Source organism: Loxodonta africana, chromosome 25 (assembly GCF_030014295.1).
Source record: "Loxodonta africana isolate mLoxAfr1 chromosome 25, mLoxAfr1.hap2, whole genome shotgun sequence".
NCBI classification, from domain to species: domain Eukaryota; kingdom Metazoa; phylum Chordata; class Mammalia; order Proboscidea; family Elephantidae; genus Loxodonta; species Loxodonta africana.
The window spans coordinates 58,214,194-58,240,281 of record NC_087366.1 but is presented as its reverse complement, the minus strand read 5'-3'; the positions used below and the strand labels follow the sequence as shown (position 1 = coordinate 58,240,281).

Sequence of the window (26,088 nt, the reverse complement as noted above, 5' to 3'; positions counted from 1 at the left end):
TAGATAATAAAAAAAAAACAAACAAAAAATCCAGTTGCTGTTGCGTTGATTCCAACTCATGGTGACCCCGAGTGTTGCCGAGTAGAACTGCTCCATAAGGTTTTCATGGCTGTGGTCTTCTGGAAGCAGATCACCAGGCCTTTGTCCCCAGGTGCCTCTGGGTGGATTTGAACCTCCAACCTTTCGGTGCATGGCTAAGCGCTTAACTGTTTGTGCCACCCAGGGACTCCTGTATAGATAGGAAAACCCGTTGCCACCGAGTCAATTCTGACTCATAGTGACCCTCTAGGACAGAGTAGAACTGCCCCACAGAGTTTCCCAGGAGCAGCTGATGGGTTCCAACTGCCGACCTTTTGGTTAACAGCCTGAGCTCTTAACCGCTGTGCCACCTAGAGGCCCTAATATGGAGATGAGGAAATAGAAAACAAAACCAAACCCATTGCAGTCTAGTCGATTCTGACTCATAGCAACCCTATAAGACAGAGTACAACTGCCCCATAGAGTTTCCAAGGAGCACTTCGTGGATTCGAACTGCTGACCTTTTGGTTAGCAGCTGTAGCACTTAACCACTGCACCAGCAGCGTTTCCCGGGAGATAGAGACCAGGACTTTCTTCTCCCGCTGCAAAACGAGGTAGTGTGTCCCACCACGAGCTACGTCCTTAAGTTCTGCGTTCTTTCCCTAGAAAAATTGTGACTGAGTACCTGATTTTGGTCTTGAGCTGCAACCATTTTCTTCATAAAAGCTTTGATGAATTTGATTGATAGGGGAGCCACCTCGTCTTTTTCAGACAGTTAATTTATTTGGGAAGGCAGGATGGTGCCATACAATGAGCACAGACATGGGAGTCAGACAGACCAGTAAGTAAAGGGAGGTGAATAAAGAGAAGGGATTGCAGCAAAGTAACCTCATAGGTTGGAAGGGAACTCCAGGCCTTTGGCAGTCATTAAAAAGCGGTCCTGTATCGGTTAGCAACACGACTCTCCCAGAGCAAGTTATTAAAACCACTTCATTGACATACTTGTATTTTTTACGTAGATAACGTGCATGTTCTACGTTTACTTGCCAACCGCTCCCCGCCCCCACCCCTCAGAGGTATTTTCATGCTGTAAAAAAAGAAAATTAGCATAGCATGCTTACAAAATTACCTCATGGGGTAGGGGAGGGAGCGGCTGGTAAACAAGGGTAGAAGGCACACATCATTGGAGTAAAATATGACAAGTCACTTCCTGCTGAATTTGGACCTTGGCTCAGCCATTATTGGCTTTGTGGTCAGATTTAAGCCTCTTCACATCACCAAGCCTCAGCTTCTTTGCTTGTCAAGATAAAGGAAACAATACGTACGATAACATGTGTAAGAAAGCACCCAGTGCTGTGCATCGGGGCTCACAGGCATTCTTCACACATCAGCCATTATTCACTGACTCTCAAACACCACCGATTCTTAAGATGCCCCCTTGTTTTATGTGCTGCTAAGAAAGAACTATCGCTACCAATTAAATATAGCATGCCATTCATTGCTCATAAGGGAACATCTGGATTTTGTAGATATTCAAATGTGAAAAATCCACAGAATCAATGAAATCAGATAAATATTTGTGGAATGAAAGAGTAGTGGTTCACTTGCACATAAGTACAGAGTGCTGTGCTAGAAGTGTTTGGAGAATAAAATTAAGTGGAGACGTAATTGCTGCCCGCAGGAAACTTGTTCATGCAGTAAGAGGCAGGAACTGCTAACCGATACTGCCCATCTTTGGAACAAAACCTCCTTCCAGCCACAGCATCTTCTGGTGCAGGCTCGGTGTGTTCATTTCCAGATTTTTTTTTTCTTTTTTACATTTTAGTTACTAATTGTTTTAAAGGTATATATATATATATTAGGAAAAACATATTTAAATTATTTTAGTAGCTCACTCTGAATATATCTATATACACACACATACGCTACATAGCACTTGCCACTTTATCTCTCAGGGTCATAAAGTATGATTTCCAGCCAAGGAGTGAGGGGACAGTGTTCATGGATGGTCCACGCTGTAGGTGTGCCTGTATAGTGTGCATCCAGGGGATGACAGTGGTGGTTCAGCGGTAGGATTCTCCCCTTCCATGTGGGAGACCCGGGTTCCATTCCTGGCCAGTCCACTTGGTGCACATCCACCGCCCGTCTGTCAGGGGAGGCTTGTGTATTTCCATGACACAGAGCTTCCAGACTAAGATGGACTAGGAAGAAAGGGCGGGCAGTCTACTTCTGAAAATCAGCCAGCGAAAACCCTATGGATCACAACCATCTGCTGCTCTACAACCAATCACAGGGATGTCACAGGTCTTGGGAGCGTTTCGTTCCATTGTGCATGGGGTCCCCATGAGCTGGGGGCAACTTGACAGCAGCTAACAGCGAGGCCTGTTTCAACCCCTCCCTGCACATCCCCTGTCCCTCAATACTTCCCCTAGTGATAGTCTCTGTTGAGAAGGTGGCCAGGACATTTGGAATCAAGGCTGAGCCAGGTCAGGCAGTGGTGGTTAGATCGGGGTAGACTTCATTTCACCTCTATAACCAGGTATAGTCTGGCAGGCGATGTGAATTTAAGAAAAGGCTTTACCAACAGAATGCCATTAGGGAGTTGATGTCTCAAAGAGGAATGTGGGTGACCGGAAGGGGAGGAGGTGGTCACCTCAAAGGGCTCAAGGGGAAAAATGATGAGTTGGGAGATGATATCAAAGAAGGGCTCCTGTGGTTAACGGCTCAAGGCATTCTCTCAGGTCAACAATATTGTGGCTTTCCTGAGGTAACCTTAGTGAAACCACTTCATTGGTGGTAGAAAACACTGATCGCTGTGCAAGAGGGATGCTGAGTTCAGTGGATCTACTGTCTGTTTCAAGGAGGGAAAGGAGCCCTGGTGGCACAAACAGTTCAGCGCTCAGCTGGTAACCAAAAGGTTGGCAGTTCACACCCACCAGTGACTCTGCGGGAGAAAGACCAGGCGATCTGCTTCTGTAAAGACCACAGCCAAGAAAACCCCATGAGTCTTTTCTACTCTGTCACAGGGATTCGCTGTGAGTCTAAATTGACTCAAGGGCACCTAACGACAACAACAGCAGAAGGAAGGAAAGCCTCACAGTGCTGAGAAAGCTCTCCTCTGTGGACCTGGGCTACCCCTTCATTCTCTCAAATGAGCACCTGGATTTGTCACTGCCTAGTAAGTCAGAAACGTGCGGCTTAGATGTTCCTTTAATCACAAAGACGTGAGGAACTTCAGGCAAATGGCAAATGCTCTCTGGATTTTGTGAAGCCCAAACCTTCTGGAAACAGTTTGAAAGCATTTCCAACTCTCCACAGGCGTCTGTTCCCTCTCACACTAGCATGTTCCACGCGTCGTGTTCGCAGGCAGAGTTCCACTGTTTTCTAGGGCATTCCAAGTTGCCTACATGTTGCTAATTATGAAGCAGGTTATTCCTAAGGAAGAGATACCTTGTTTCTGAAGGAAAAGTCATGGAGTGGCATTTGGAGAAAGAATAACGCTGTTTTTCTGGAGTAGTTGTTTGGGTCAGGAAATACTAGCGCATCATTCTGGTTTCATGAAAGGAAAAGAAAAATGCTGTGACTTAGACCTTGGCTCTGTTCATTTGGCTTCCCCTATCTAACCCACACCACACTGACAAATACCACATCTGTCTTGACAAGCTAGTTCACAAAATACTATTCATTCATAACTTTAGGCTGTTGTAAGAATCTTTATTTGTTGTTACCTCATCTTGTGAACGAGAATGCAAAGTTTAGTTTTGAGAAAGACTCTAAAATGACCACAGCTCCATTGGGTTTTCAAGACTATGAGGAAGCACTATCTGAAGGAGAATACTGGGTATTTCCTGGGGCATTCTTAGGGCATTAATATAGTCCTTGGAAACCCTAGTGGCATAGTGGCTAAAAGTTTGACAGCTAATCAAAAGATTGGCAGTTCGAATCCACCAGACACTCCTTGGAAACCCTACGGAGCGGTTCTACTCTGTCCTATAGGATCGCTAGGAGTCGGAATCGACTTGCTGCCAAAACATAGCTGGGAATGTTCTGGGAAATATAATTTAATTTTTAAGTTTTGGGTTCGTTTCAGCATTGGTAGTTTCAGTGCTTCTTGGACCACGTTTATCAGGGATTGCTCTGTCTACACCAGATGTAGCAGTGCCTTTGTCATCCTTCCGTTGGGGGTTTGCCTTCTTATACTGTCACTTATTTCCCTGTCTATTGGCTTTATCTTATGTTCATGTCTACTTTGACATCTTAATGACAATACCACTAAAGTTGTTTCTACTTTCTTTATAACGGACTCTTGCAATTGAGCTGCTCGGTAAGTTCAAATTATGGTGGACAATGTATTCTGATTCAAGTATTAAAAAAAGAAAAAAAAATCACAGGCTGAGAACATTCCCTTGCGGAAAATGGATTACTTGGTGAAGGGATCATCTTCTTGAAGGTCTTTTAGGCCTTTCTGTGGGCAAATGTCTCCATACGTTAGCTCACCCCTTGAGGGAGCTCTGGAGGTTAAGGAGAGGGGAGAACCTGACTTCTACCTGGAAGTGGCTGACCAGAACCAAAGCTGAATCACAGTTGTCATCTCAGGTTCTGAAGTCACAGCTCCCCCTTAAGATGGGTCTTTCCAGTTCTACAACCCTGGCTTGCCCGCATCTTCCTCCGCCCTGTTTTATGTCTTAGCCATTTGAGGTATTAAAAAAAAAAAATCATGTTTATTTGAGTAGCAGTTTAATTGTTCATTTGTTCCTCTTCATAGAATTAAGCCTGAAATGAAGTGCGTTGACTGGAGTCACTGGTGTAAACCAAGCCTTGAACTGCCGTCTTTCACCGATTAAACTTGTGCTTTTCCCCTCTAAACAATGCAGGGACTAGAGATGGTTTGTCTTAGAGAGAGAAATATTTAAGAAGAATTCTACTGTCAGAAAATATCAGTATCAGTAATAAGACTATGTGTGGAGAGCCCTATATAATTTCATTCTTTGGAACTAGCATTCGGGTTCTAGGAAGGGGATCTTGAATTAGGCCGACTGAGTCATTATACGTTTGGGATCAGCACGTTGTCCTTTCTCGGGAACATTTGCTGGGAATTTTCAGAGTAGAAACTCATTGTAGTTCAGTATTGGGAGGAAGTAAGAGTACCCACCTACAGATATACTGTAATCCCAAGAGGAATGCATTCTGTTTGTGGGGAGGGCTTGAGAGGGATGATAAGGAGTTTAGCTGGGCATTTTTTGTTGATACTTAATTCTGCTTAAGATACCACGAAGCAAAAAAAACACAAATCAACTGCCGTCAAGTTGATTCCTTCTCATAGCGACCCTATAGGACAGAGTAGAATCGCCCCATAGGAGCAGTTGGTGGATTCGAACTGCTGACCAGCATGAGCTAGAAACACCGTACTTTTGTTGCTCATTTCTTAGTCGTCATCCTAGGCAAAAATGAAGGGCCACACTTTTATAATTAACTTCTTGGTCATTTAGTTAGCCTGTAAATTAACTATGCAAAATGTTAATTCCAAGATTGTTTCTATCTTATTACTAGCGTGAGCCGCAGTGCTCCAATATCACTTGGTGTGTACCTGAGTACTTCTGAGAAGTATGATTTCTCTTAAACTATTACTCATGGCCGTCAAGTCGATTTCAACTCATAACGACCCTATAGCTCTCAGATTTTGGTAATGTTTCACATTTTACAAAGCATTTTTAACATTTACCCAAAACCTTGTTGATGTAAAACGATGTGTCCAAACCTTAATGCTACCCCAGCCATGTAGATTATTCTTGTTAGGCGCCATCGAGTCAGTTCCAACTCATAGCGACCCTACGTACAACAGAATGAAACACTGCCTGGTCCTGCGCAAGCCTCACAGTGTGTTATTATGCTTGAGCCCATTGTTGCAGCCACTGGGTCAATCCATCTCATTGACGGTCTTCCTCTTTTTTGCTGACCCTCTATTTTACCGAGCATGATGTCCTTCTCCAGGGACTGGTCCCTCCTCATAACACATCCCAAGTATGTGAGATGCAGTCTTGCCATCCTTGTTTCTAGTGAGCATTCTGACTGTCCTTTTTTTTTTTTTTTGCAAGACCATCCATGTACATTATTGAAAATCAATTATTAAAAAACCCAGGATTTCTTTCTTTAGCCTAAAAAATTATACCAGTATCACTTATGTCTCCATCCAGTTCGTGTTCTTAACATCTGAGGCATTGAATTAGCATCGGAGTTCTCTATCCTTCCAGTAAAAAAAAACGGTTGCCATCGAGTCGATTCCGACTCCTGGTGATCCCATGTATGTCAGATTAGAACTGTGGTCAGTTGGGCTTTCTTTTTTCAATAGTGCTTTAAGTGAAAAGTTTACAGTTCAAGTCAGTTTCTCATACAAAAACTTCTATGCACATTGCTATGTGACTGTAGTTGCTCTCCCCATAACGTGACAGCACGCTCCTTCTCTGCACCCTGTATTTCCCGTGTTCATCAGCCAGCTTCGTCCCCCTCTGCCTTCTCATCTCGCCTCCGGACAGGCGCTGCCCACATAGTCTCCTGTGTCTCCTTGAGCCAAGAAGCTCACTCCTCACAGTGTCGTTTTAGATCTTACTCAATTGGATTTTCAATGGCTGATTTTTCAGAAGTAGGTCACCCGGCCTTTCTTCTAAGGCACCTCTGGGTGGACTCTAACCTCCAGCCTTTTGGTTAAAAGCCAGTTGTGTTAACTGTTTGCACCTCCTGTCCTCAAAAGCAATCAAACAAACAAAAAACCAGTTAGGCCCTTCTGTTAAAAAAAAAAAAAGCAAGAAAAGAATAGATTTTAATACTGCACCTTTATAGCAGAGTGGAAGTAAACCACAGGTGCCTACTTGAGGACTGCCTGCTGGAAGTGACTACTGGTGGTCCCTACCTTGCTGGTTTCCACACAGACTTCATATGGCCCTAGTGACCTTGGGAGGTTTCAGGCTCTGAATTCAGTCAGTAGAACTGCCCTTTTTTCTGCACCACAACGTACACTGGCCTGAAGAAGGTGCTGTTTCCCAGGAAAAGGAGTTAAATCCCCCCAAGAAATGCAGAGGGCCATCATTTGAAGAAAAAGTATTGCGAAGTGACTCACTCTGCGTATTCTGCATTAAAAATCTGGTTATATTCAGCGAGATTTTTATTTAAGATAACTTTCAGAATCTCTTTTTAAAGATCAGCTATGAATGAGAGAAGTTTGTTTGGCTTGCTAATCTTGTGACAAACAGTTTATACCCAGCGTAGCTTCCTGTCTTTGCTGACTGGTTATTTGAGGGAATTTTCCCTTTGTAAGGCTCTGGAGAAGGCTCTCAAAATAAACAACATGGCTGCTTATTGGTGGGAACATATGGAAACAGATGTCTGCCGGCTGGAAGCAGCACGTGGTGGCAATATGACAGCAGCCTGTGGGACAGGAGACCGCGTGCTGGGCACTTTGTGCATGGGTGCCTCTCGGGCCATCCTGAGGCCCAGATTTGCAGGAGAGTATAATCCATACGTGTGTGAAAATATGTCCCTGGGTTCTGGTTAGTGGGATGCATGTTGTTAGAGACGGTTGGAGAAGGTAAGTTACAGGGTATAGGAAAAAAAAAACAAAAAACAAAAAAACAAACCTTCATTATCAATTTTAAAATCGAGACATAAAAGACACAAATCTGGAAAAAAAAAAAAAAAATTGAAAGAGGAGTGAACCAGGCCTTTGCCCTTATCAAGAGAAGTTTTGAAGTCAGGTCTGAATCACGGCAGTGTCCCTTCTGGAAGACATGCCCTGTCCGAGTAGAAGGTGCCTGGGTTCTAAATCTGTGTAAGGAGCTAGGAAAGAAATACATTCACGCTAGACGTAGAAGCAGTGAAATAAACCAGGTAACTAATGTTGTTAGATTTCCTGAGCGCCTCGTATTTGTCAGTCCCCTGATTTCACTCTCACAGAAGCCGTCAGGGATAGCACTGTGCCTGCCTCATCGTGAGTAGGTGAAGGAACTTGTCCAAACATTCACAACCCATCAGCGACAGGGCTGGTGTCTCAGTCCCGATCTTCTCAGGCAGAAACCCTACACTGACCTCCTCTACCACAGATAGGGGAAGTCTTTGAACGCTCAATAACGTTTCCTTTGCAATTTCTGGTATTTTTCGATGTGTTCTCTTTTTATAAGGACACGGTGGGCAGTGTACAAGATCTCGTTGCTGTTATTTTAAATGTAGCAGCGTTCCAAATTTCGGTATGTAATAACTATCATCATAGAAGGAGCCCTGGTGGTGCAGTGGTTAAAGTGCTCAGCCGCAAACCGAAAGGTCAGCGATTCGAACCCACCAGCTGCTCCATGGGAGAAAGATGTGACAGTGTGCTGGCATTAAGGTCACAGCCTCGGAAACCCTACGGGGCAGCTCTACTCTGTCCTATAGGGCTGCTGTCAGTCGGAATCGACTCGACGGCAGTGGGTTTTCTAATCATTATAGATACGTGCTTGATCTAATCCAAGGAGCTCTAGCATTTTAAACTGTCACTTAGAAGCCTGAACTAAGGTACACTTGTATTTTTGACTCCTTCCAGAAGGAGCGTGCATATGCAGGTTAGAAATAACGACGGGTGATTAAAAAAAGAAAATCTAGGCCCATCAAATAAAAAAAAAGTTCTATAGTTTTATTCCTAACAGGTCAGCTGTCTTTTGTCAAAGGAGGTCAAGCCCTTTCCTACTCACCTTGGCTTCCAGTGTAAGTCAAGGTGTTTATTTTGCCATTTCAGCATAGACACTGTCCGTTGTTACCCTAACACTAGAGGGTCTGGGATGGAGGGAAGGTGAGTTCAGAAGCCTGTTAACCCAGTTAAGGGATGCCAGAAGGTCTGGATCTAGAGTCCAGGTATCCTCCGTGGGTCACTGAGTGTCTGAGGCTCTGGCTGTCATTTTATCCCAGGGTCCTCAGGAGCAGGGAGCTTATATTACTGGGGGAATGAAAAGAGTACCCAGTGAGTCCCTCTTCTGCTTTGAATCTTTGTGTAGCTCTTTGCAAGGCATCTCTTCAGTAAAATAGCTAATGACTGTGCTTTTTAAAACTCCTAGCTGTCTGCCCAGTTGTTACAACACCCTCTGGCTCAGTGGGCAGCTTGTGTTCCAGACAGTCCCAGGTGCTCTGTGGGTACCTTGGTGAGTATCCTTGTCTGTTTATACCTCGTTTGACATAGTGATATCAAGTCCGTCTTTAGTATTTGTTTCCTGTGGGGAACTGGTCAGAGGCAAAACAGAATTCGGAAATGCTGAGCAAGCACTAAGGTGCCCTAAATTTTCTATTCTGAGCTTAAAAGAGAAAACTTATTAGTAGCTTTGAAGTAATATGATGACTTGATTGCAGTATGTGAAAAAAAAAAAATGGGTTGTGGGTGTATGAGATGTGTGTTCTAAGACTTACAGGGTGATTTGAAATATTGACCGCCTGACCCCAGGGAGGCCACTGTTCTGGGGGTTGAAGGGTTTCCTCGAGTGTCAAAGGTCCCCTTTTTGTCAACCTGTGGCATTATTAGATAGAGGGGCTTGGACTGTACTTTATTTGTTTCTATATTCTTATTTCTAGCACAAAGTAGTTGCTCAATGAATTTTTTTTGAAATTAATATTTTATTGTGCTTAAAGTAAAAGCTTACACAGCAAATTAGGTTCCCATTTAACAATTCCTACACCAGTTATTTAGTGATATCAGTTACATGAATTAATGTTTCTTGAACTGAGGCGGGCAAAGGAGATTTTCTCTCTGGGGAGGTTTTGGAGGGAGGCCTGTGGGTGAGTTATGGTAATGCCATTATTTTGACTTTCATTTTGATATTTCTGTGTTGCATGAGAAATGAATTGTCATGGGTCAGGCCCTCCGCTGACTGGATGTGGGGGCTTGCTGCTTGCTCAGACCACTTAGCTCTGACCCTAATACCCAGGGCAGACTCCCCAGAGCCAATGCTGGGCATTAGGCTGAGGGCATCAGCTCCAGAGATCTCCATGCCATTACGACTTGGAACATTCGGCAATTCAGCCAGCATTTATTGAGTGTCTTCTGTATGCTGGGCAAGGAGACCACAAGGACGAGTAGGATTCGGATGGTCCTGACACTCAAGGAATTCAGTGACCCAAGTTGTCCCTGCACTGCGCTCGAGAAAGTGGGAGTAGAAAAGCCTGGCTTTGGTTCACTCAGAGTTTTTAAGGCCCTGAGAAGGTGTGGATTATGGTGATTCCGAATGTGGGTGGAGGTCCCTGACAGGGACAAAGGAAGTGTTTTTGTTACCTTAGTAGAAGCCTGGTTCACGTGGATGTTTTACTCCGCAGTTTTTGGTGGTATAATTCTTGCCTTCTACACGGGAGACTCGGGTTCGATTCTGAGTCAGCGCCCCTCATCTGCGGCCACCAGCTGTCGGTCAGTGGAGGCTTGTGTGTTGCTGTGATGCTGAACAGGTTTCGGTGGAGCTTCCAGACTAAGTCAGACTAGGAAGAAAGGCCTGGCGATCTACGTCCAAAACCAGCCCATGAAAACCCTACAGATCACAAGAGTCCGATCTGCAGCCAGTCACGGGGAAGGCGCACAGTCAGGAGGCATTTTGTTCTGTTGTACGTGGGGTGGCCATGCGTCTGGGGCCGACTCCACAGCTAACAACAGCAACAACAACCTTGCTTCTTAGGAATCAGTATAGCTTATTTACAGTGGCCTAAGCTGGGAGTGGAGCCCTGGTGGCGCAGTAGTTAAGAGCTCGGCTGCTAACCGAAATGTTGGCAGTTTGAACCCACCAGCTCCTCCTTGGAAACCCTATGGGCCAGTTCTACTCTGTCCTGTGGGGTCGTTAGAAGTTGGAATTGACTCCACGGCTCTAAGTTTTGAAACTGGTATTTCCTCAAAAAGAACTGATCCTACTGAGAACCAAAAAACCAAAAACCTGTTGCCGTTGAGTCAGTTCCAACTCATAGCGACCTTATAGGACAGAGTAGAATGGACTCATTGGCAAAGGGTTTGGATTTTTTTTGAGACTGGAATTGGAGCCCTGGTTGCACAATGGTTAAAGTGCTCATCTGCTAACTGAAAGGTCAGCAGTTCGAATCCACCAGTTGCTCCTCAACAGAAAGATGTGGAAGTCTGCTTCCGTAAAAATTATAGCCTTGGAAACCCTATGGGGCAATTCTACTCTATCCTATAGGGTCACTATGAGTCGGAATTGACTTCACGGCAGTGGGTTTGGTTTTGGTTTTAAAACTGGGATTTCCTCAAAAAAACAAACAAACAAAACCTCGTTGCTGTTAGGTTAATTCCGACTCATAGCGACCCTATAGGACAGAGTAGAACTTCCCCCATAGAATTTCCAAGGAGCAAGCTGATGGATTCGAGCTGCCAACCAGTTAGCAGTGGTAGCTCTTAACGACTGTTCCACCAGGGCTTTGTATCCTATTGAGAGTATACATTTATTTTAAAGCAGAGAGCCTCAGGGTTTCTAGAAGCTGCCACGTGAATAAAAAGAGCAAAAGATTCAACCCATGCCTTAAAGGAGCCCTGGTGGTACAGTGCTTAAGAACTCAGGCTGCTAAGGGTCAGCAGTTCTAATCTACCAGCTGCTACGGAAGCCCTATGAGCAGTTCTGCTCTGTCCTATAGGGCCGCTATGTATTGGAATTGACTCGAGGGCAATGGGTTTGGTCTTTGGTTTTTGTGAGACAGGTTTATTTTGTTTTCAAGTTCCAAATTTTAGTTTTATCTTACTTTTACACCAAGGAGTTAAAAACCCGCTCCTTCTGGTTAGCTCTCTTTAGAAAGGAGAAGGGCAGGGAACGGGAGAAGCAGACACTTGCGGAATACCCCCACGTCCTTGTACCAAAAGCTACATCGTCCTAGTCTTCCTACCAATGTGGTAGGGGCATGGGTGACAGTCCCATTTTTCAGGAAGCTGTGGCTTGGAGAGGTAAATACCTTGTCCCTGGTCACAGAGCTATTAGTAGCAGGGCCAAAATCTGAATTTAGCTCTGGCCTGGATGCTTCCACCATACCACAGAGACCCCAGACATTTTCCCCCTTCCTTTTGCTCTCCCTTTGGAATCCTGGCCCATTTATTTTATAACTTTCTTACCTACTACTTTGGATTAATTTTCCTCTCATCATTTCCTCCCATAGTAAACAAGTCAAGAGGTCTACCCTGGTTCCTGGGTGGTTTTTCTTTTCAGGCACTCCTTCCCACTTGGAATTTCTTTCAGTCACTTAACTGCTGCAAGTTTTCCCTCTTTCTTTGGTCAGAAAACATTGGAAACCCACTGTACCCTTTGGCGAGTCTGGGAAAACCTGAACATTTCTGCAGGTGTGGAAAGGGAGATAGGGTCTTCTCCTGGAGCAGGGGGTCTTCCATCCTGCCTGTGGGAAAAACACTGTGGACCTCTCTCAAACCTTCCTTGCAAAGCGGCTGAGCGGTGGGGCTCTGCAATTTTTTTTTTTTTTTTTTTTTGGTCTCTGTTCTTAGAAATAGTAATTGAGTAAAAATGTAAGTGAGTCTGTGCCAGGGGGCAAACGTCCAGGGTCAGAGTGGATTTCTCCATGCTGAGTGTGATTCTGAACACTCGTTAAGTCGAGCCTGGCCAGTGCCAAGCAGCTCGAGGGCCATCCCTGTCACCTTGCGTGAACTGCCTTCCCATTCCAAGGAGATGTTGGGAGTGGCTGGAAAGAGCAAGCTTGGGGCCCTGGTGCCTCTCACCACTCTTGCTCTGCAACCTGGGGGTTGTTGATAACTGTATGCTCCCACTCCCATGGTTGGACCTGTGGCTCTGATGCTTCACAAGCTTTAAGGAAAAGACTCTGGGGTCTGAAATTGTCCCATGTGGCTGCAAAATTATTTTTCTCTTTTTCAATTAATATCCCCAACAGTATTGATTAAGATGAGCTTAGCCTGAAGATATCCCTAATGAGATACAAAAGTCCACAGGGTAAGCCATATGGGCAATCTCTCCATGAAAGAATGGGTTAACAGACAGGAAGGTGGATTAAATTGATTCCAAGCACTTATTGGGTAAGAGGCTTTTAACTGACTCAGGTTTTCAAGATGGGGTTCCTTAACTGTGACCTCCGTTTGTATTTCCTTAGGCTTCTCCAGAAGCAGATTCCCTGGTCCTGTGGCTGACCCACCCAATCAGGACCTCTGGGGTGGGTGGACTGAGAAGCTGCACTTTGTAAACAGGCCCTGCAGGTGATTCTCAGCCTCACGGAAGTTTGCAGGTGTTTAAAGCAGTGGAAGGCAGCCCTGGTGGTGCAACAGTTAAGTGCTCAGCTGCTAACAGAAAGATGGGTGGTTCAAGCCTACCAGCCCCTCCGAGGGAGAAGAGACCTGGCAATCTGCTCCCATAAAGATTACGGCCTGGAAAACCTTATGGGACAGTTCTACTCTGTCCAGTAGGGTTGCTGTGAGTCAGAATAGACTTGATGGGCACCCACCAGCAACAGGACGGCAGTGGGTGCTCTGACTGAGCAGGTGTGTTGACTTACAGTCAGCCAGCCTGGGAGGACCCGGATGCAGAGGGGCTTCTGGTCAACCAGCTGGTCCTCCAAGTGTGTGACCCCGAGTCCATGGCACAGCGTGTTTCCCATTTTTCACAAGTACCTGCAACATCAAGGCAGACCCATTATTGACAGTATGACACGTGTCCCCTGTTCACCACAGAGGAAGACAGTGAGAGTGAGGGAGTGAATCAGTGAAATGGGTGGTGATGCCTAGTATGGAAGTTACAATTGGAGTGAATTCCTTCTCTTAAGTGACTTCAGCTGGGCAACTGTGACGTGGGAAGGAGATTTTTAGTGAATGTATGATGTAGAAACTGTATACATTTTATAATGTATAGGTCAATGTATAATGTACGATTGCCCAAGGCAGTGTTTGGTCAAAGCATGCTGACCTCCTAATGGCCTGAGTCCCTTCCTGAGGCGTTCCACGGGGTAAGGATCTAGCCGACAATGGGATATAAACACTGCCACCTCAGCCAACCTCAGCTTTGGGTAACTGCCCTTTTCTCTTTGCAAGTGACGGTCTTCTCAACCGGAGGTATTACAGCAGGTGAAAATCTGACCCAGCCATTAAAAAGCAAAGTTAATGATCAATTACTTGGTATTTTTTCTGTATAACCTAGTGTTTTCTGTTATTCTGATGCTGGTTTTGAACCACCCAGTATCTTGAATCCAACATACCATATGAATCTTCTATAACTACAGAAACAGGAAACTGTTTATGCTTTCCAGAAAGAAAAGATTTGCCCTTACTTGTTGTTTCCTTCCTCTGGGAGCTTGCTTGACTATCGTTTTGATGAGTCACAGAATAGAAGGAACACTTAATGTGGTCTTGGAAAGAACCGATGCATTTTTACAGGAGAATCCCTTTGGATATGGAGACTGGAGAACATGGTTGTATCGTTGCTTCTTCTACAAAGTTGATAACGTTCAGAGGACATGATTGGCCTGCTGCACATGCATCAAATGCCATTGAGTTGACTCCGACTCATGGCGACCTCACGTGTGTCAGAGTAACAACTGTGCTCCATAGGGTTTTCAAGAGCTGATCTTTTGCCCATGGAACTCTTTAGAAAAATATCTAGTTCTCCTATATGGCCTATATCACCAAACAGCCCCCATGGCTATGAAGTATGAGAAGAATGGTTGCTAGTGTTAACTCCACTTCCCACAGGTCATCAATGAAAAGATTTCTACCTTAACTACAGATATAGATGTAATTTTAAAGCTAAATGTCAAATACCTGTTAAGCTTGTGGGAAGACAAAGATAGGCCTGAACGGTATATTCAGTTATTCAACAGTATTTATTGAGCATCTGCTATATGCCTGGCACTGATCTGGGCACTGGTGATGTTGCTGTGTGCCGTGGAGTCGATTCCGACTCACAGAGACCCCATGTGACAGAGCAGAACTACCCACAGGGTTTTCCTAGCTGTAATCTTTACGGGAGCAGATCGCCAGGTTTTTCTCCCGAGGAGCCACTGGGTGAGTTCAAATGGCCAGCCTTTCAGTTAGCGGTCAAGCACTTAACCGTTGCGCCACCAGGGCTCCTTGGCACTAGTGATACCATCAGTGAGTAAAAAAGCAAAAAAATAAAAAAAACAAAAACCTTGTCCTTGGGGAGCTTACATTCTGGTGGAGGAAGACAGACCGTTAATAATGAAAATTAAATAAGAATGTTACAAGCTGGCCAATGTTATGGGGAAAAAATAGAACAGAGTCAGGAAGATGGGGAAAGGAGTTGCAATTTTAAGCCAGCTGGCCAAGGTAGGCGTCATTAATAAGGTGGCATTTAAGCCCAGACTTGGAGGAGATGAGAGAGTCACCTGGGGCCATCTGCAGGAAAGCTTTTCTGGCAGAGGGAGCAGCCAGCACTCTTCCCGGCGTGTTTAAGGATTAGCGAAGCCTCGAGGTGAGATTAAGAGATCCCGGGGACAGGTCCTGTGGGGCCTTGGAGGCTTTGCAAGGTCTGAGGCTCTTGCTCTGCATCAGATGAGAAGTATAGCTCTGGCAGAGGAGTGACGTGCTCTGACCTAGGTTCCGAAAGGGTCGATGTGGCAGTAAAGTGAGAAGATCCTGAAGGATGGTAGGGGTCAAAGCAGGAAGACCCACTGGGAGGTCCTTGAATGCCACTTTGCAATGGAGAGAAATGGCGCTATAACAAGAATCCCAAACAGACCAGCCTGTGTTAAGTTCCTTTTTTAGCGAGCAGTTTTCTTACGGGCTACAGTGGGTTCTGTATATAGAATGTGTTATTTTGTGTGATTGTTTTCAATTCATAGACCTGAGTTACTGGCAACTCACTTACCCCCTTCCTTTCTGGAAAGAGTCTAGCTTTGCAGCCTTCTGTGCGTGGAAATAACGCTTTGGGTCTTGCATCTTGTGCTGACAGATGTGGAATGGCAGCTGGTAGAGTCTGTACTTGCTGTGGAAACCTAGGCTGTGTTGCCTAGTCATAACCCTCTTTGACTTGGTGGCCAGGGACACATAACACATAGGTGACCATACCTTGGCCTAGGAAAATGACAAACCGCCCTTCTCTGTGTGAAATAGAGATCTGGGCCTCGAAGGGCTTTGGATCTGTCCAGCTGTGCTGAGCACATGAAATACAAGTGCTTTGCCTAAACCCGAAAATGAGGTCAGAAGCCAGGGAATTTGTGAAACTATGTCTCTTATCAGTCGCCACCCATTTCTGTTGGACTAGAGTTTGCTTTCTAATTCTTAAGTTTTGAGCAGCAAGGTGGCTTTATGCTGGTATGTTGACTTTATTCCTTCATTTGTCTGTACAAGAGGAGGAGATGGAAAAGAGAGAAAGATCTCATCCATTTTAAAAACTTACTACCTTGTGGGCATGACATGATCTGATCCCCGCTGTTCCTGTGTCTGTGGAGTCATGAGGAGCTTTATAATGGATATTTACTGAGTAATGAGTAGGTTGGCTTTATAAGACAGAGGCAAATGTTATTTCTCTCCATCTTTATATATGACTTACTTCTCCAAGGGAGACAAGTTTATGTGGTATAAGAGGCAGAGTTGGGAGTACCAGGCTTCTGCAGCAAGTCCTGATGTGTTATGTGAAGTTATGTATATCAGGAAAACTCCGAAACTAAGGCTTACCTCCATAACACGCAGAGAAATCCCTTAGCCCTAGGGTCCTAGATTGCCACCATGGTCTTGACATGCCCAGCAGTGGCTGGTAGGTGCTGCCCATGGTAAGGATTCAGGCTAAGTTTCTAGGAGAGTGTAAGTCTGTAGATGCTTAACTGTTTGCTAGAGGGAACATGACTTTGCTGTTGATTATCTCCCTGGTGTGAGTTCAATGCCAAGTTAAACATCATGTACCATGTAGTTCCCTAGAATCCTGTCTAGCCTGAACCATGGGCTCCTGACAGTGACCTACCAGGTACATTATTTAGACTCAGGCTTCTTCCTGCAAATTGAAAAGAAACCCAGCCTGGCATGGGACATCTCCTGTGTAACTCAGCCCAGTGATGGCCATTGGCTTTGACTGCCCCGAACCTTCTAGGTAGCTTGGTGTTTGTGAGTTCGTAAATAATCATCTGCACAGCCTATTTTTAGAAGCAGCAGATGCTGAGCTTTTCCACCCTGCTCGCAGGGTCAGCGGTGGGAAAGAGAAGAAAAAATGAAAGCATTGTTTTGCACATGGCTGGCCATCTGTATTCCTGAATCGCCCTGTTGTGGGTATGATGCAACTGCTGGAGCTGTTTTGCTGAATATGAACTTTGTCCACCAACTGGAGTATAAATTGGTTTTGGATTCTTCTGAAATCTAAATGGTCAGACCGTATTTTTCTAATATTCCGTTGGATTGTGCGTTTGCTCTGTGGTGGGGGTGACTCGTATGTGCTCACCATCACAGCAGGGGATGCTTCTCTCTTTTCCCGATTGTGGTTGCTTGTTTGCTCAAGACTGCTGCTCACCTCAGCCAGCCGTCGGAAGCAGGAGGGCAGGAAGGCCGCTCCCTGGGGACCTGCAGCCACTGTGGCTTCAGGATCCTTTAATACCAGGAACCAGTTGCAATCGAGATGGCCCTGACTCAGGGCGACCCCGTGTGTGTCAGAGTAGAACTGTGCTCCGTAGGGTTTTCAGTAACTGATTTTCTGGAAGCAACTCAACAGGACTTTCTTCCGAGACACCTCCGGGTGGACCCAAACCTCTGACCTGCCGGTTAGCAGAGAAAGTATTAACCGGTTTCACCATCTAGGGACTTCTGGGAGGATCATTTACCTAGTGTTATTGTTAGGATTGAGGGCAAATGGTTTTTCAGAAACGAAACAGGTGAAGCACCTAGAAGATCAGACTTACTAGATAGGACACACTGGTCCTGTGGCAGGACTTGGACTTTGGAATCAAAGGGCCCATGTCCCTAATTTGGGACCTCGACTCCTAAGGGAGTCCCTGGGTGGAGCAAACGTTTAACGAGTTGGGCTGCTAACCTAAAGGTTGGCGGTTTGAGTCCATGCAGAGGCACCTTGGAAGGGAGGCCTGGAGATCTACTTCCAAAAGTAGAAAACGCTAAGGAGCACAGTTTTACTCTGATTCATGTGGGGTTGCGATGAGTTGAGGTTCTCAACCTGACTCTGCATCAGAATGACCTGGGGAGTTTTAGCATATCCCCGCGTTGGGGTAGCTTCCATATTAGCCCTGTAAGATAAGCTCTGTTACTACTCTCAGTTTTACAGATAAGGAAACTGAGGTTTACAGATACCACAGCATTTCCCATAGTCACACGGCTATTAACTGGCAGGCCCAGGACTTGAACTTGATCTGTCTGACTCCAAAGCTCATCCTATTAGTCACTCCTCTAAGATGATAAACCAAAAAAAAAAAAAAAAAGCCCCGTTGCCGTCAATTCCAAATCATAGTGACGCCATAGGACAGAGTAGAACTGCCCTAGAGAGTTTTCAAGGAATGCCTGGTGGACTCTAACTGCTGCCCTTTTGATTAGCAGCTGTAGCACTTAACCACTACACCGCCAGGGTTTCCACTCTGATATGTAAATTTAAGTATAAAGAGAAGATTGGGGATGAAGGACATGATAAAGGAGACTCCGCTGAGTGAGAGTCGTACGTATTAATGTGTATTAGAGAAACGTTTGCCTTTTTTGATAAAGGAAAAAGATGTGTTTGGATGTCTTTCTTTCTTCTTTTAAATCTAGTGTTTCTCTACTGAGGAGCTCTGGTGGCACAGTGGTTAAGTGCTTAGCTGCCAACCGAAAGGTCAGTGGTTGGAACCCACCAGCTGCTCCACAGGAGAAAGATGTGGTAATCTGCTTGTATAAAGATTTACAGCCTCGGAGACCCTATGGGGCAGCTCTACTCTGTCCTATAAAAAAAAAAAAAAAAAAAAAATTTATAAGGACACTATAAGTCGGACTTGACGGCAGTGGGTTTTGGGTTTTACTTCTGTCCCAAAGAGGGACAGACAGACCAAGGCAGGCAGCAGAAGCCGAGGACTTGAACATGGCATTGGAGCTGGCAGTGGCTTCTGAGTTTAGCTCACACCCTGCTCTGTGCTTCCTGCTTGAGGAAGGGAAGGGTTTCTTCTTGTGTGACCTGGAGGATGAGTGCATCTGGCCCTTGTCTCTTGCCCAGGCTGGTGGCTAATTAGCACGTGCAGTCTAAAACCCTGATGCTTTGTATTTTCTTCCCTGGACAAAAACAACTTTTTTTATTTTACAGGCTGGTAAACAATTTTGTGCAGGCTGGTAAATTTGGGCATTTACTTCAAAGTCTGAATTGATTGTTTTTTGCATTGATTCTTTAATGATAGACTGGTAAGGGCTTCCTAAAACCAGTTGCCATTGAGTTGATTCTAACTCAGGCAACCCCATGTGAGTCAGAGTAGGGTTTTCATTGCCTGATTTCTTTGGAAGTAGATTGCCAGGCCTTTCTTCCAAGGTGCCTCTGGGTGGACTCACACCTCCAACCTTTCGGTTAGCAGCCGAGCATGTCGACTGTTTGCCCCCTGAGAGGCCTGAGTTATTTGTTAGGGTTCCAGTCTCTCCATGAAGACACGTACGTGGTCTGCTAACCAATTCCTGAATCCCTACCTTGGAGAAACTTTTTGTGCACGAAGTGTGATGATATTAATAGATTTTCTTTTCTTTTTTTTTCTTTCACCTTATCCTCACCGTCCTCTGCTTATCTCCCCTAGCCTTGGTGAAGAGATATGGACTTTTTATTCACTCTAAGTGGCATTTTTCACATTGTAAGTTAGAGAATGTTCAGAGTCCCTGGGGCACACGGGAACGGGAGGGAAGCTCCTGGCCAGATGAAAGAGGTGAGGCCCACTTCCATTATTCCTGCCTCAGACAGTCCTGCTGGGACACCTGGGAGGCCCCGCTCCCTCTGTGAGTTCAGACTGCTGTCACTGGACTCGTAAAGGGGCATTTAGGCCTGTATTCTTGGGTCCGCAGCCAGACAGCCCAAGTCTTTTTCGGGCTCTTCGTGTCTCCATCTGTGATTCCTGCATGAAACTTTCACACCCACAGGCTGCAATGAAGTGACTTTTAATCTGCTCTCTGGGTCGTGTTGGAGGCCTTGGATTAGTACTCCAGCCTTTAAACAGTGTTTTTTTTTTTTTAAATTGCTAAATATCCAACAGGCTAAATGGAGGAAATTCAAGCCTAACTCTGGAGGGACCCCTGTTTAGTCATCCGTCTAGACAGACGAGTTCATATAATGGGCTTTTTTTCTGTGTCTTTTACTTTGTTACGACAGACGGTGGTCCCTTCCTTTAAATGCAGTGACGATGTCAACCTCTGGTTTTTTGATCCCAGCCTTCTGTTGATAAGCCAAGAAAGTGACTCACACATGAACCAACGGTGACCCTTAAGTGTGACAGCTAGGCCACCATGGAGTAGAAGGAAAATGCAGGCTTCGCGTAAAGAAGGCCTTGTAAAATCCTGGCTGTGTGACATCGGGCAAGTCACTTACCTTCTCTGGGCCTAATTTTTCACTTCTCTAAAATGAGCATTAAGAAAAAACAAACAAACAAAAAGGCAGCTGCCTCTTAATGGATCTTTAAAGGAAGAAATTACCTGACGAAAAATGCCTTGTGCATGACAGTGGCTGAATAAATTGTCATTCATTCATTCATTCATTCATTCATTCATTATTTCAAGGTGCTCTGTGAAGCCTTTAACTTACTTTCTTTCCTGAGACCTATAGGAAAACTGAAAACTGGAAATCCCAGTGCAGGCTTTTAACATCAAGTTGGCATACATTGAGAGAGGCAAGTGATGTGTTTTTGAAAGTATAGAAAAAAAAAGAAAGAAAGTGGTACCAGCTTCTGTAAGAACATAATATTGGAGATACTGTTTAAGCATTGGTAGAAGGAGCAGAGAAGGCAGAGTGACATTCTTCGTCTTACAAGAGGGCCTGGACTTTAAAACCAGTTGCCTCTGAGTCGACTCTGCTCATGACCATCCCGTGTTGCAAAGTAGAACTGTGCTCCATCAGGTTTTCATGACAGTGGCCTTTGGAAGCAGATCGCCAGGCCTTTCTTCCCAGACATCTCTGGGTGGCTTAAACCACCAACCTTTCGGTTAGTAACTGAGCACTTAACCGTTTGCGCCGCCCAGAGACTTGAAACTCTCGTCGCGGTTGCCTAAAAGGACTGTGTGTTAGAAACTATTTCTACAACGAGGTAGTACGTCCCATTTTCCTGTTATTTCGCTTTAAGCACTGCCTGGATTGCTCCTGAAAATAATGACCTGGTAAATTTTGTTTTACCCAGTTTAACTCGGGAAATATCCACTCTGTATATGCTGCCTTGAGGGCCTGGTGGTGCCTGAATTACACAGGAGGATAAAAAATTTGTTAAGTAGGGGTGGGTCCCTCCTGGAAGAGTCAGCCCAGAAGGCCCGGTGGGCAGGCATGGGCTCAGAGAACCTGGGTTTCAGTGGAGGCGCCACTGTTCCGGTTACGGAAGACTCAGCTAGCTCCTCGTTATGCCTCAGTTTCTTATCTCCTACCTAAATTGGACAATCCATGTTATGGATTAACATGACTAGTTATTGGGAGCATGACAAATGGTATGCTCCCAATAACGAGTAATGTTGCCTTTGCTATTTTTATTCTTGTTCTGGGTGGTGTGAACCCATTAAGTGCTGGACTACTAACCCAAAGGTTGGCAGTTTAAACCTACTCAGGGGCACCTTGGAAGTAAGGCCTGGCAATCTGCTTCTGAAAGGTCACAGCCTTGAAAAATCTTAGGAGGGAAGTTCTACTCTGCACACATGGGGTCCTTAGGAGTCAGAATTGACTCGATGGCAACTAACAACAACAGAATTATTATTATAGTATCCTTGTCCTCAAGGGGCTTACAGCCAACGCAGAATCAAAAGCCCCAAGAGATATTTACAAGCAAAATGCAGTGGCAACACAGAGGAAGGTGTAGCTGATGAAACCTACTTGTAAGAGAAGCAAGCCCGACCATAGTCCGTAGAATAACGTGTGGACCTGGATAGTGGATAGCCCCGGCCTTAAAGTGAAGAGGGAAATAGAAAGAGCAGCCTCTTCTTTAGCGTTTTCTTTGTTAGAGGACAGAAGCCAACGACCTGTATGTTGATAGCAGAGCTGTTCACATTTCATAGTACAGCTCATGACATTCTTATACATTAAGATTCCATTATAACCCAGCGCCTTACGTGGCTTTGGATATGGTATGTCTGAGTCATGTCTCTTCCAATACAGCTGCAATCAGTAAAAAGCCCAGTAAAACGCGGTTAACCGCAAGGACATCCCTCCCCACCAACCCCACCCCCCAAGTCAACACTGTGATTCATTCAACTGAGTGCCCCCATCTCCAGTCTACTTCACACTGAGAAATAGACACTTCTTCAAGTGCAGAGACCAGAGGTCCCGTGTGCCGGTTGCCTGTTCCTGCGTTGTATAAGCATGAGCCCCTGTGTCCTGGCAGCTGTGGCTGGGAGGACTCCTGCCCAGTTTCTTGGGGAAGCAGGGTGGATGCCTCCAGAGAATGCCAGAGCTTCCAGAAGGCCTTCCCGAGTGAACTCCTTTTCGTCTCCCTCTCTGGTCTAACTCTGCCTTCTTCCCGTAACCTCTTTTACAAGGAATCTTGAGCGGAGGGTTCCCGTTAGTCACCGCCTGCTCAGTGTTAATTCATTCTGTATGTTGTGGTGCTTTGTTGTTTTCTTGCACAGAACGGACCTGAGGGGGCAACAGCGTTTGAGTTTTGGGGGTGCAGGGCGGGGTGGGGGAAGTCAGGGGAGAGGGAGGGGAGGAGGGAATAGAAAAACGGGCATGGAAAGTGCACCAAGAGCCATGGCCTACCTCCTGTTTGGGTCTGTGGCCCTTACTCACCTGAGCAGTGCTTTCCCAGGCCAGCTGAGCCGATAAGGTTGTTGGCCTGGAGACTCTATAGTAATTGTCACATCAGTCCTCGAAAGTTTACCTTCTGCTGCCCTCAGGGGTCACCTGGGTTCACTGTTACCATTAATTGTAAAAGTAGACTAAGAAAGTGTGATATATTTTCTTTATCCCTGTGAAAATGTTACACCTTCCTCCCTGATGCTTGAACTCGGCTTTCATATTTTTCCTCAAGGTTGCCATTGCGGGGGAGGTTTTATTGAAAAGTTCTGGGGTTAGTTATATATCTGGAAGATGAGATGGAGTCAGTTGAAAAGGGCATCCCTTTTCTGTTCTCCTGCCCGAGAGAGGCTCAGTCTTGATACCTGGGTCAGTGAAGGCCGAAGTCCAAGTCTGCTGCCTGGGATACAACCTCATTTTACCATTTTCCTCTGCATGGTTCAATTACTGGGGAAAGATGGGTCTAAGTAAGTCCCATTGCATTTAACATCTTTTACTTTCTTAAGGAACCAGTTACTTAACGTCTAGATAAATACCTATATCTAGTTCCGTTTATTATCACATGGCATTTTGTCAATAATAATGTTGATGATAAGAGTCCTGGTGGTACAGCGGCTAAGCACTTGGCTGCTAACCAAAAGGTCAGCAGTTCCAACACACCTAGTGGCTCCACAGGAGAAAGGCTTCGCAATCTGCTTCCGTAAATATTACAGCCAGGAAAACCCTGCGGGGCAGCTGTAGCTGAAATGGACTTGATGGCACCTGACAATAGCAATGACAATGATAAGAGCCAGGGTAGTAATAACATGTACTGCTTCTGGTACTCCAGGTTCTCTCCCAAGCACTTCAGAGGCACTGAGTCACCTAATCCTCGCCACGGCTGGTATGGTGATTTTCTCCATTTCACAGGTGTGGAACATGGCACAGAGAACGACCGAGTCACTTTTCCCAAATCAATAGCTGTTAGGTGGTAAAGTCAGGACATGTCCACCATGGCTGCCCGTCATCATTGCTTCTTCTCATTAATGGGAAGCTCAAGTCACTCACTCCTCAGGTGACACAAGAGCAGCAGTGTGGTGTAATGGTTAAGGGCACGGACTCTGGAACCAGAAAGTGCCCAGGTCTGTTTGTTTGGAGAAACGCATTCGTTCCATCCTAGAAGTAGGCTCCACCTGGCCTAAAAGATATAAATCACGGTACTATTATGCCAAGCTAGAAACCTCCGTGGTGTGTGCGTGCACACACACATGCACACACGAGCACACACAAGCGCACACGTGCAGATGCACACACACGCAGATGCACACACACACAATGCTCCTGAGGGTCTGGAACTGAAAAGAGCAATCAACGCGCCAAGTTCTTTTTAGATAGCTTTCTTTCTTTTTTTTAAAAAAAGCTAACCCCTTTGATTAGCAAACAATACAAATGTTTATAGAGTCAGAGGATTTTTAATATCTTTATTTGAATTGCACAAAGCAGCCAAATGTAGTTTGGCCCCAGGCTGCAGAGTGTATGTATGTGGGTGCCAAGAAGCAACTGCGCTCCGCCTGAGATGCCAGGCATTCCAGACCTGTTACCTTGTAAGTGTAATATTTACCAGATTTCCTTCATCTGGAGATGAAGAGCAGGGCTGCGGGGTAGGGGCGGTCGCTGCTGGGAAGGGAGCTCAGCGTGAAGCGGAAGCCCTGAATGAGTGGGTAGCCGGGAAGGTGACCAGGCTGTGCCAAAAGCAGTCCTTTTGCTGGCAGCTTGACATCTAGGAGAAAACCATAGAGACTGGCACAATGGGGTGCTTATCATATGCCAGGCGCCACGCACAGTGCTCTGCACTTACCTACTTAGGCCTTGGAAGTCTGTGAGGTCCATGCTGCTATTACCTCCATTTTTAGAGAGTTAAGCGGATTGCCCAAGGTCATGTATCTAGTTCTCTTGCAAGGTCTGTCTTTTTACTTTGGGGAACTGGTGTCGAGGAAGGAGGAGTAGTGGCTACCGCAGGGCCAGGTTGTGCCAAAGCACTGGCTGGACCTTCTGTTGGTTCTCGTTCCCTAGGCTTCCCCAGGGCCCTAGAGGTAGATGTTACGTCGCACCTACTGAGTTAGACTGAGGCCTAAAGAGGTTACAAAAGTTGCCAAAGTTTACATTTTTAAGTGGCAGAGCCAGGAGTAAAACCTGGGTCTGCGAATCCCAAACCTTCAAATGCTGTGTATTAAAAATGTGACATCTTCATCAGGCCGGGGGGCTGAGATTCCAAACAGAAGAGAACCCTAAAGCTCTGGACGAGCACAGCTTCTGTGATGTTCCTGAAAGAGAAGGGGTTGAGGCAGATTCCAGACAATCTGTACTGAGCCCTCCAGGTCAACAAACAGCTGGTAAATGAGAGAACGTTAATAAGGATGTGGTGTGTGTGTGTGTGTGTGTGTGTGAGTGCACAGTGGCAGGTGGGGGTGTGTGCGTGTGCGTGCACGCGATGGGCGGGTGGGTGTGTGCATGTGTGCACACGCATGTGTATGTGGTGGGTGTGAGTGTGCATGTGCACACATGTGTATGCGATGGGTGTGTGTATGTGTATGTGTGTGCACGTGAGTGTATGTGATGGGTGTGTGTGTGCACGGGTGCGTGCACATGTGTGTATGCGATGGGTGTGTGTGTGTGCACGTGCACGCATGTGTATGCGATGGGTGTGTGTTTGCGTATGTGTGTGCACGTGAGTGTATGTGATGGGTGTGTGTGTGTGCACGTGCATGCATGTGTATGCGATGGGTGTGTGTATGCGTACGTGTGTGCATGTGAGTGTATGCGATGGGTGTGTGTGTTGTGGGCTGGAGCAGCGGAGGATTATTTTCAAAGTGAAGAAACCAGCAGTTGCGGGAGAAGCACGTGTGTGATGTTCCATGTTTCACTTTTTACTTTTATCATTGCTTCAACTAAGGAGTAAAAAGTGAAAAGACCCCTGCAGGTCAACAAAAGGAGAGATGATCCTGGTTCTTCCCTGCCCTTAACCAGACAGAAAGGAGCCCTGGTGGTGCAATGGTGAAATGCTCGGCTGCTAACTGCAAGGCTGACCGTTCAAACCCACCCAGTGGTTCTGCAGGACAAAGACCTGGCAATCTGCTTCCATAAAGATTACAGCCAGGAAAACCCGATGGGGCAGTTCTGCCCTGTCACATGGGGTCACAGAATTGAGAGCACCCAA

The 26,088-nt window shown here is 45.7% G+C and overlaps 1 protein-coding gene across 3 annotated transcripts in view; it reads left to right on the top strand.

Moving 5' to 3' along the window:
• Positions 1–26,088, top strand: part of TGFB2 (transforming growth factor beta 2) — a 110,526-nt gene that overhangs the window by 8,840 nt on the left and 75,598 nt on the right. For 2 of the 3 annotated variants that reach the window (XM_003419878.4, XM_010599415.3), the window contains exon 2: positions 9,096–9,179. The exons of the other annotated variant lie outside the window; for it this stretch is intronic. In XM_003419878.4, the coding sequence (XP_003419926.1) occupies positions 9,096–9,179 (84 nt within the window). The remainder of the gene's footprint in view (positions 1–9,095; positions 9,180–26,088) is intronic. 3 annotated transcript variants of the gene reach the window in all.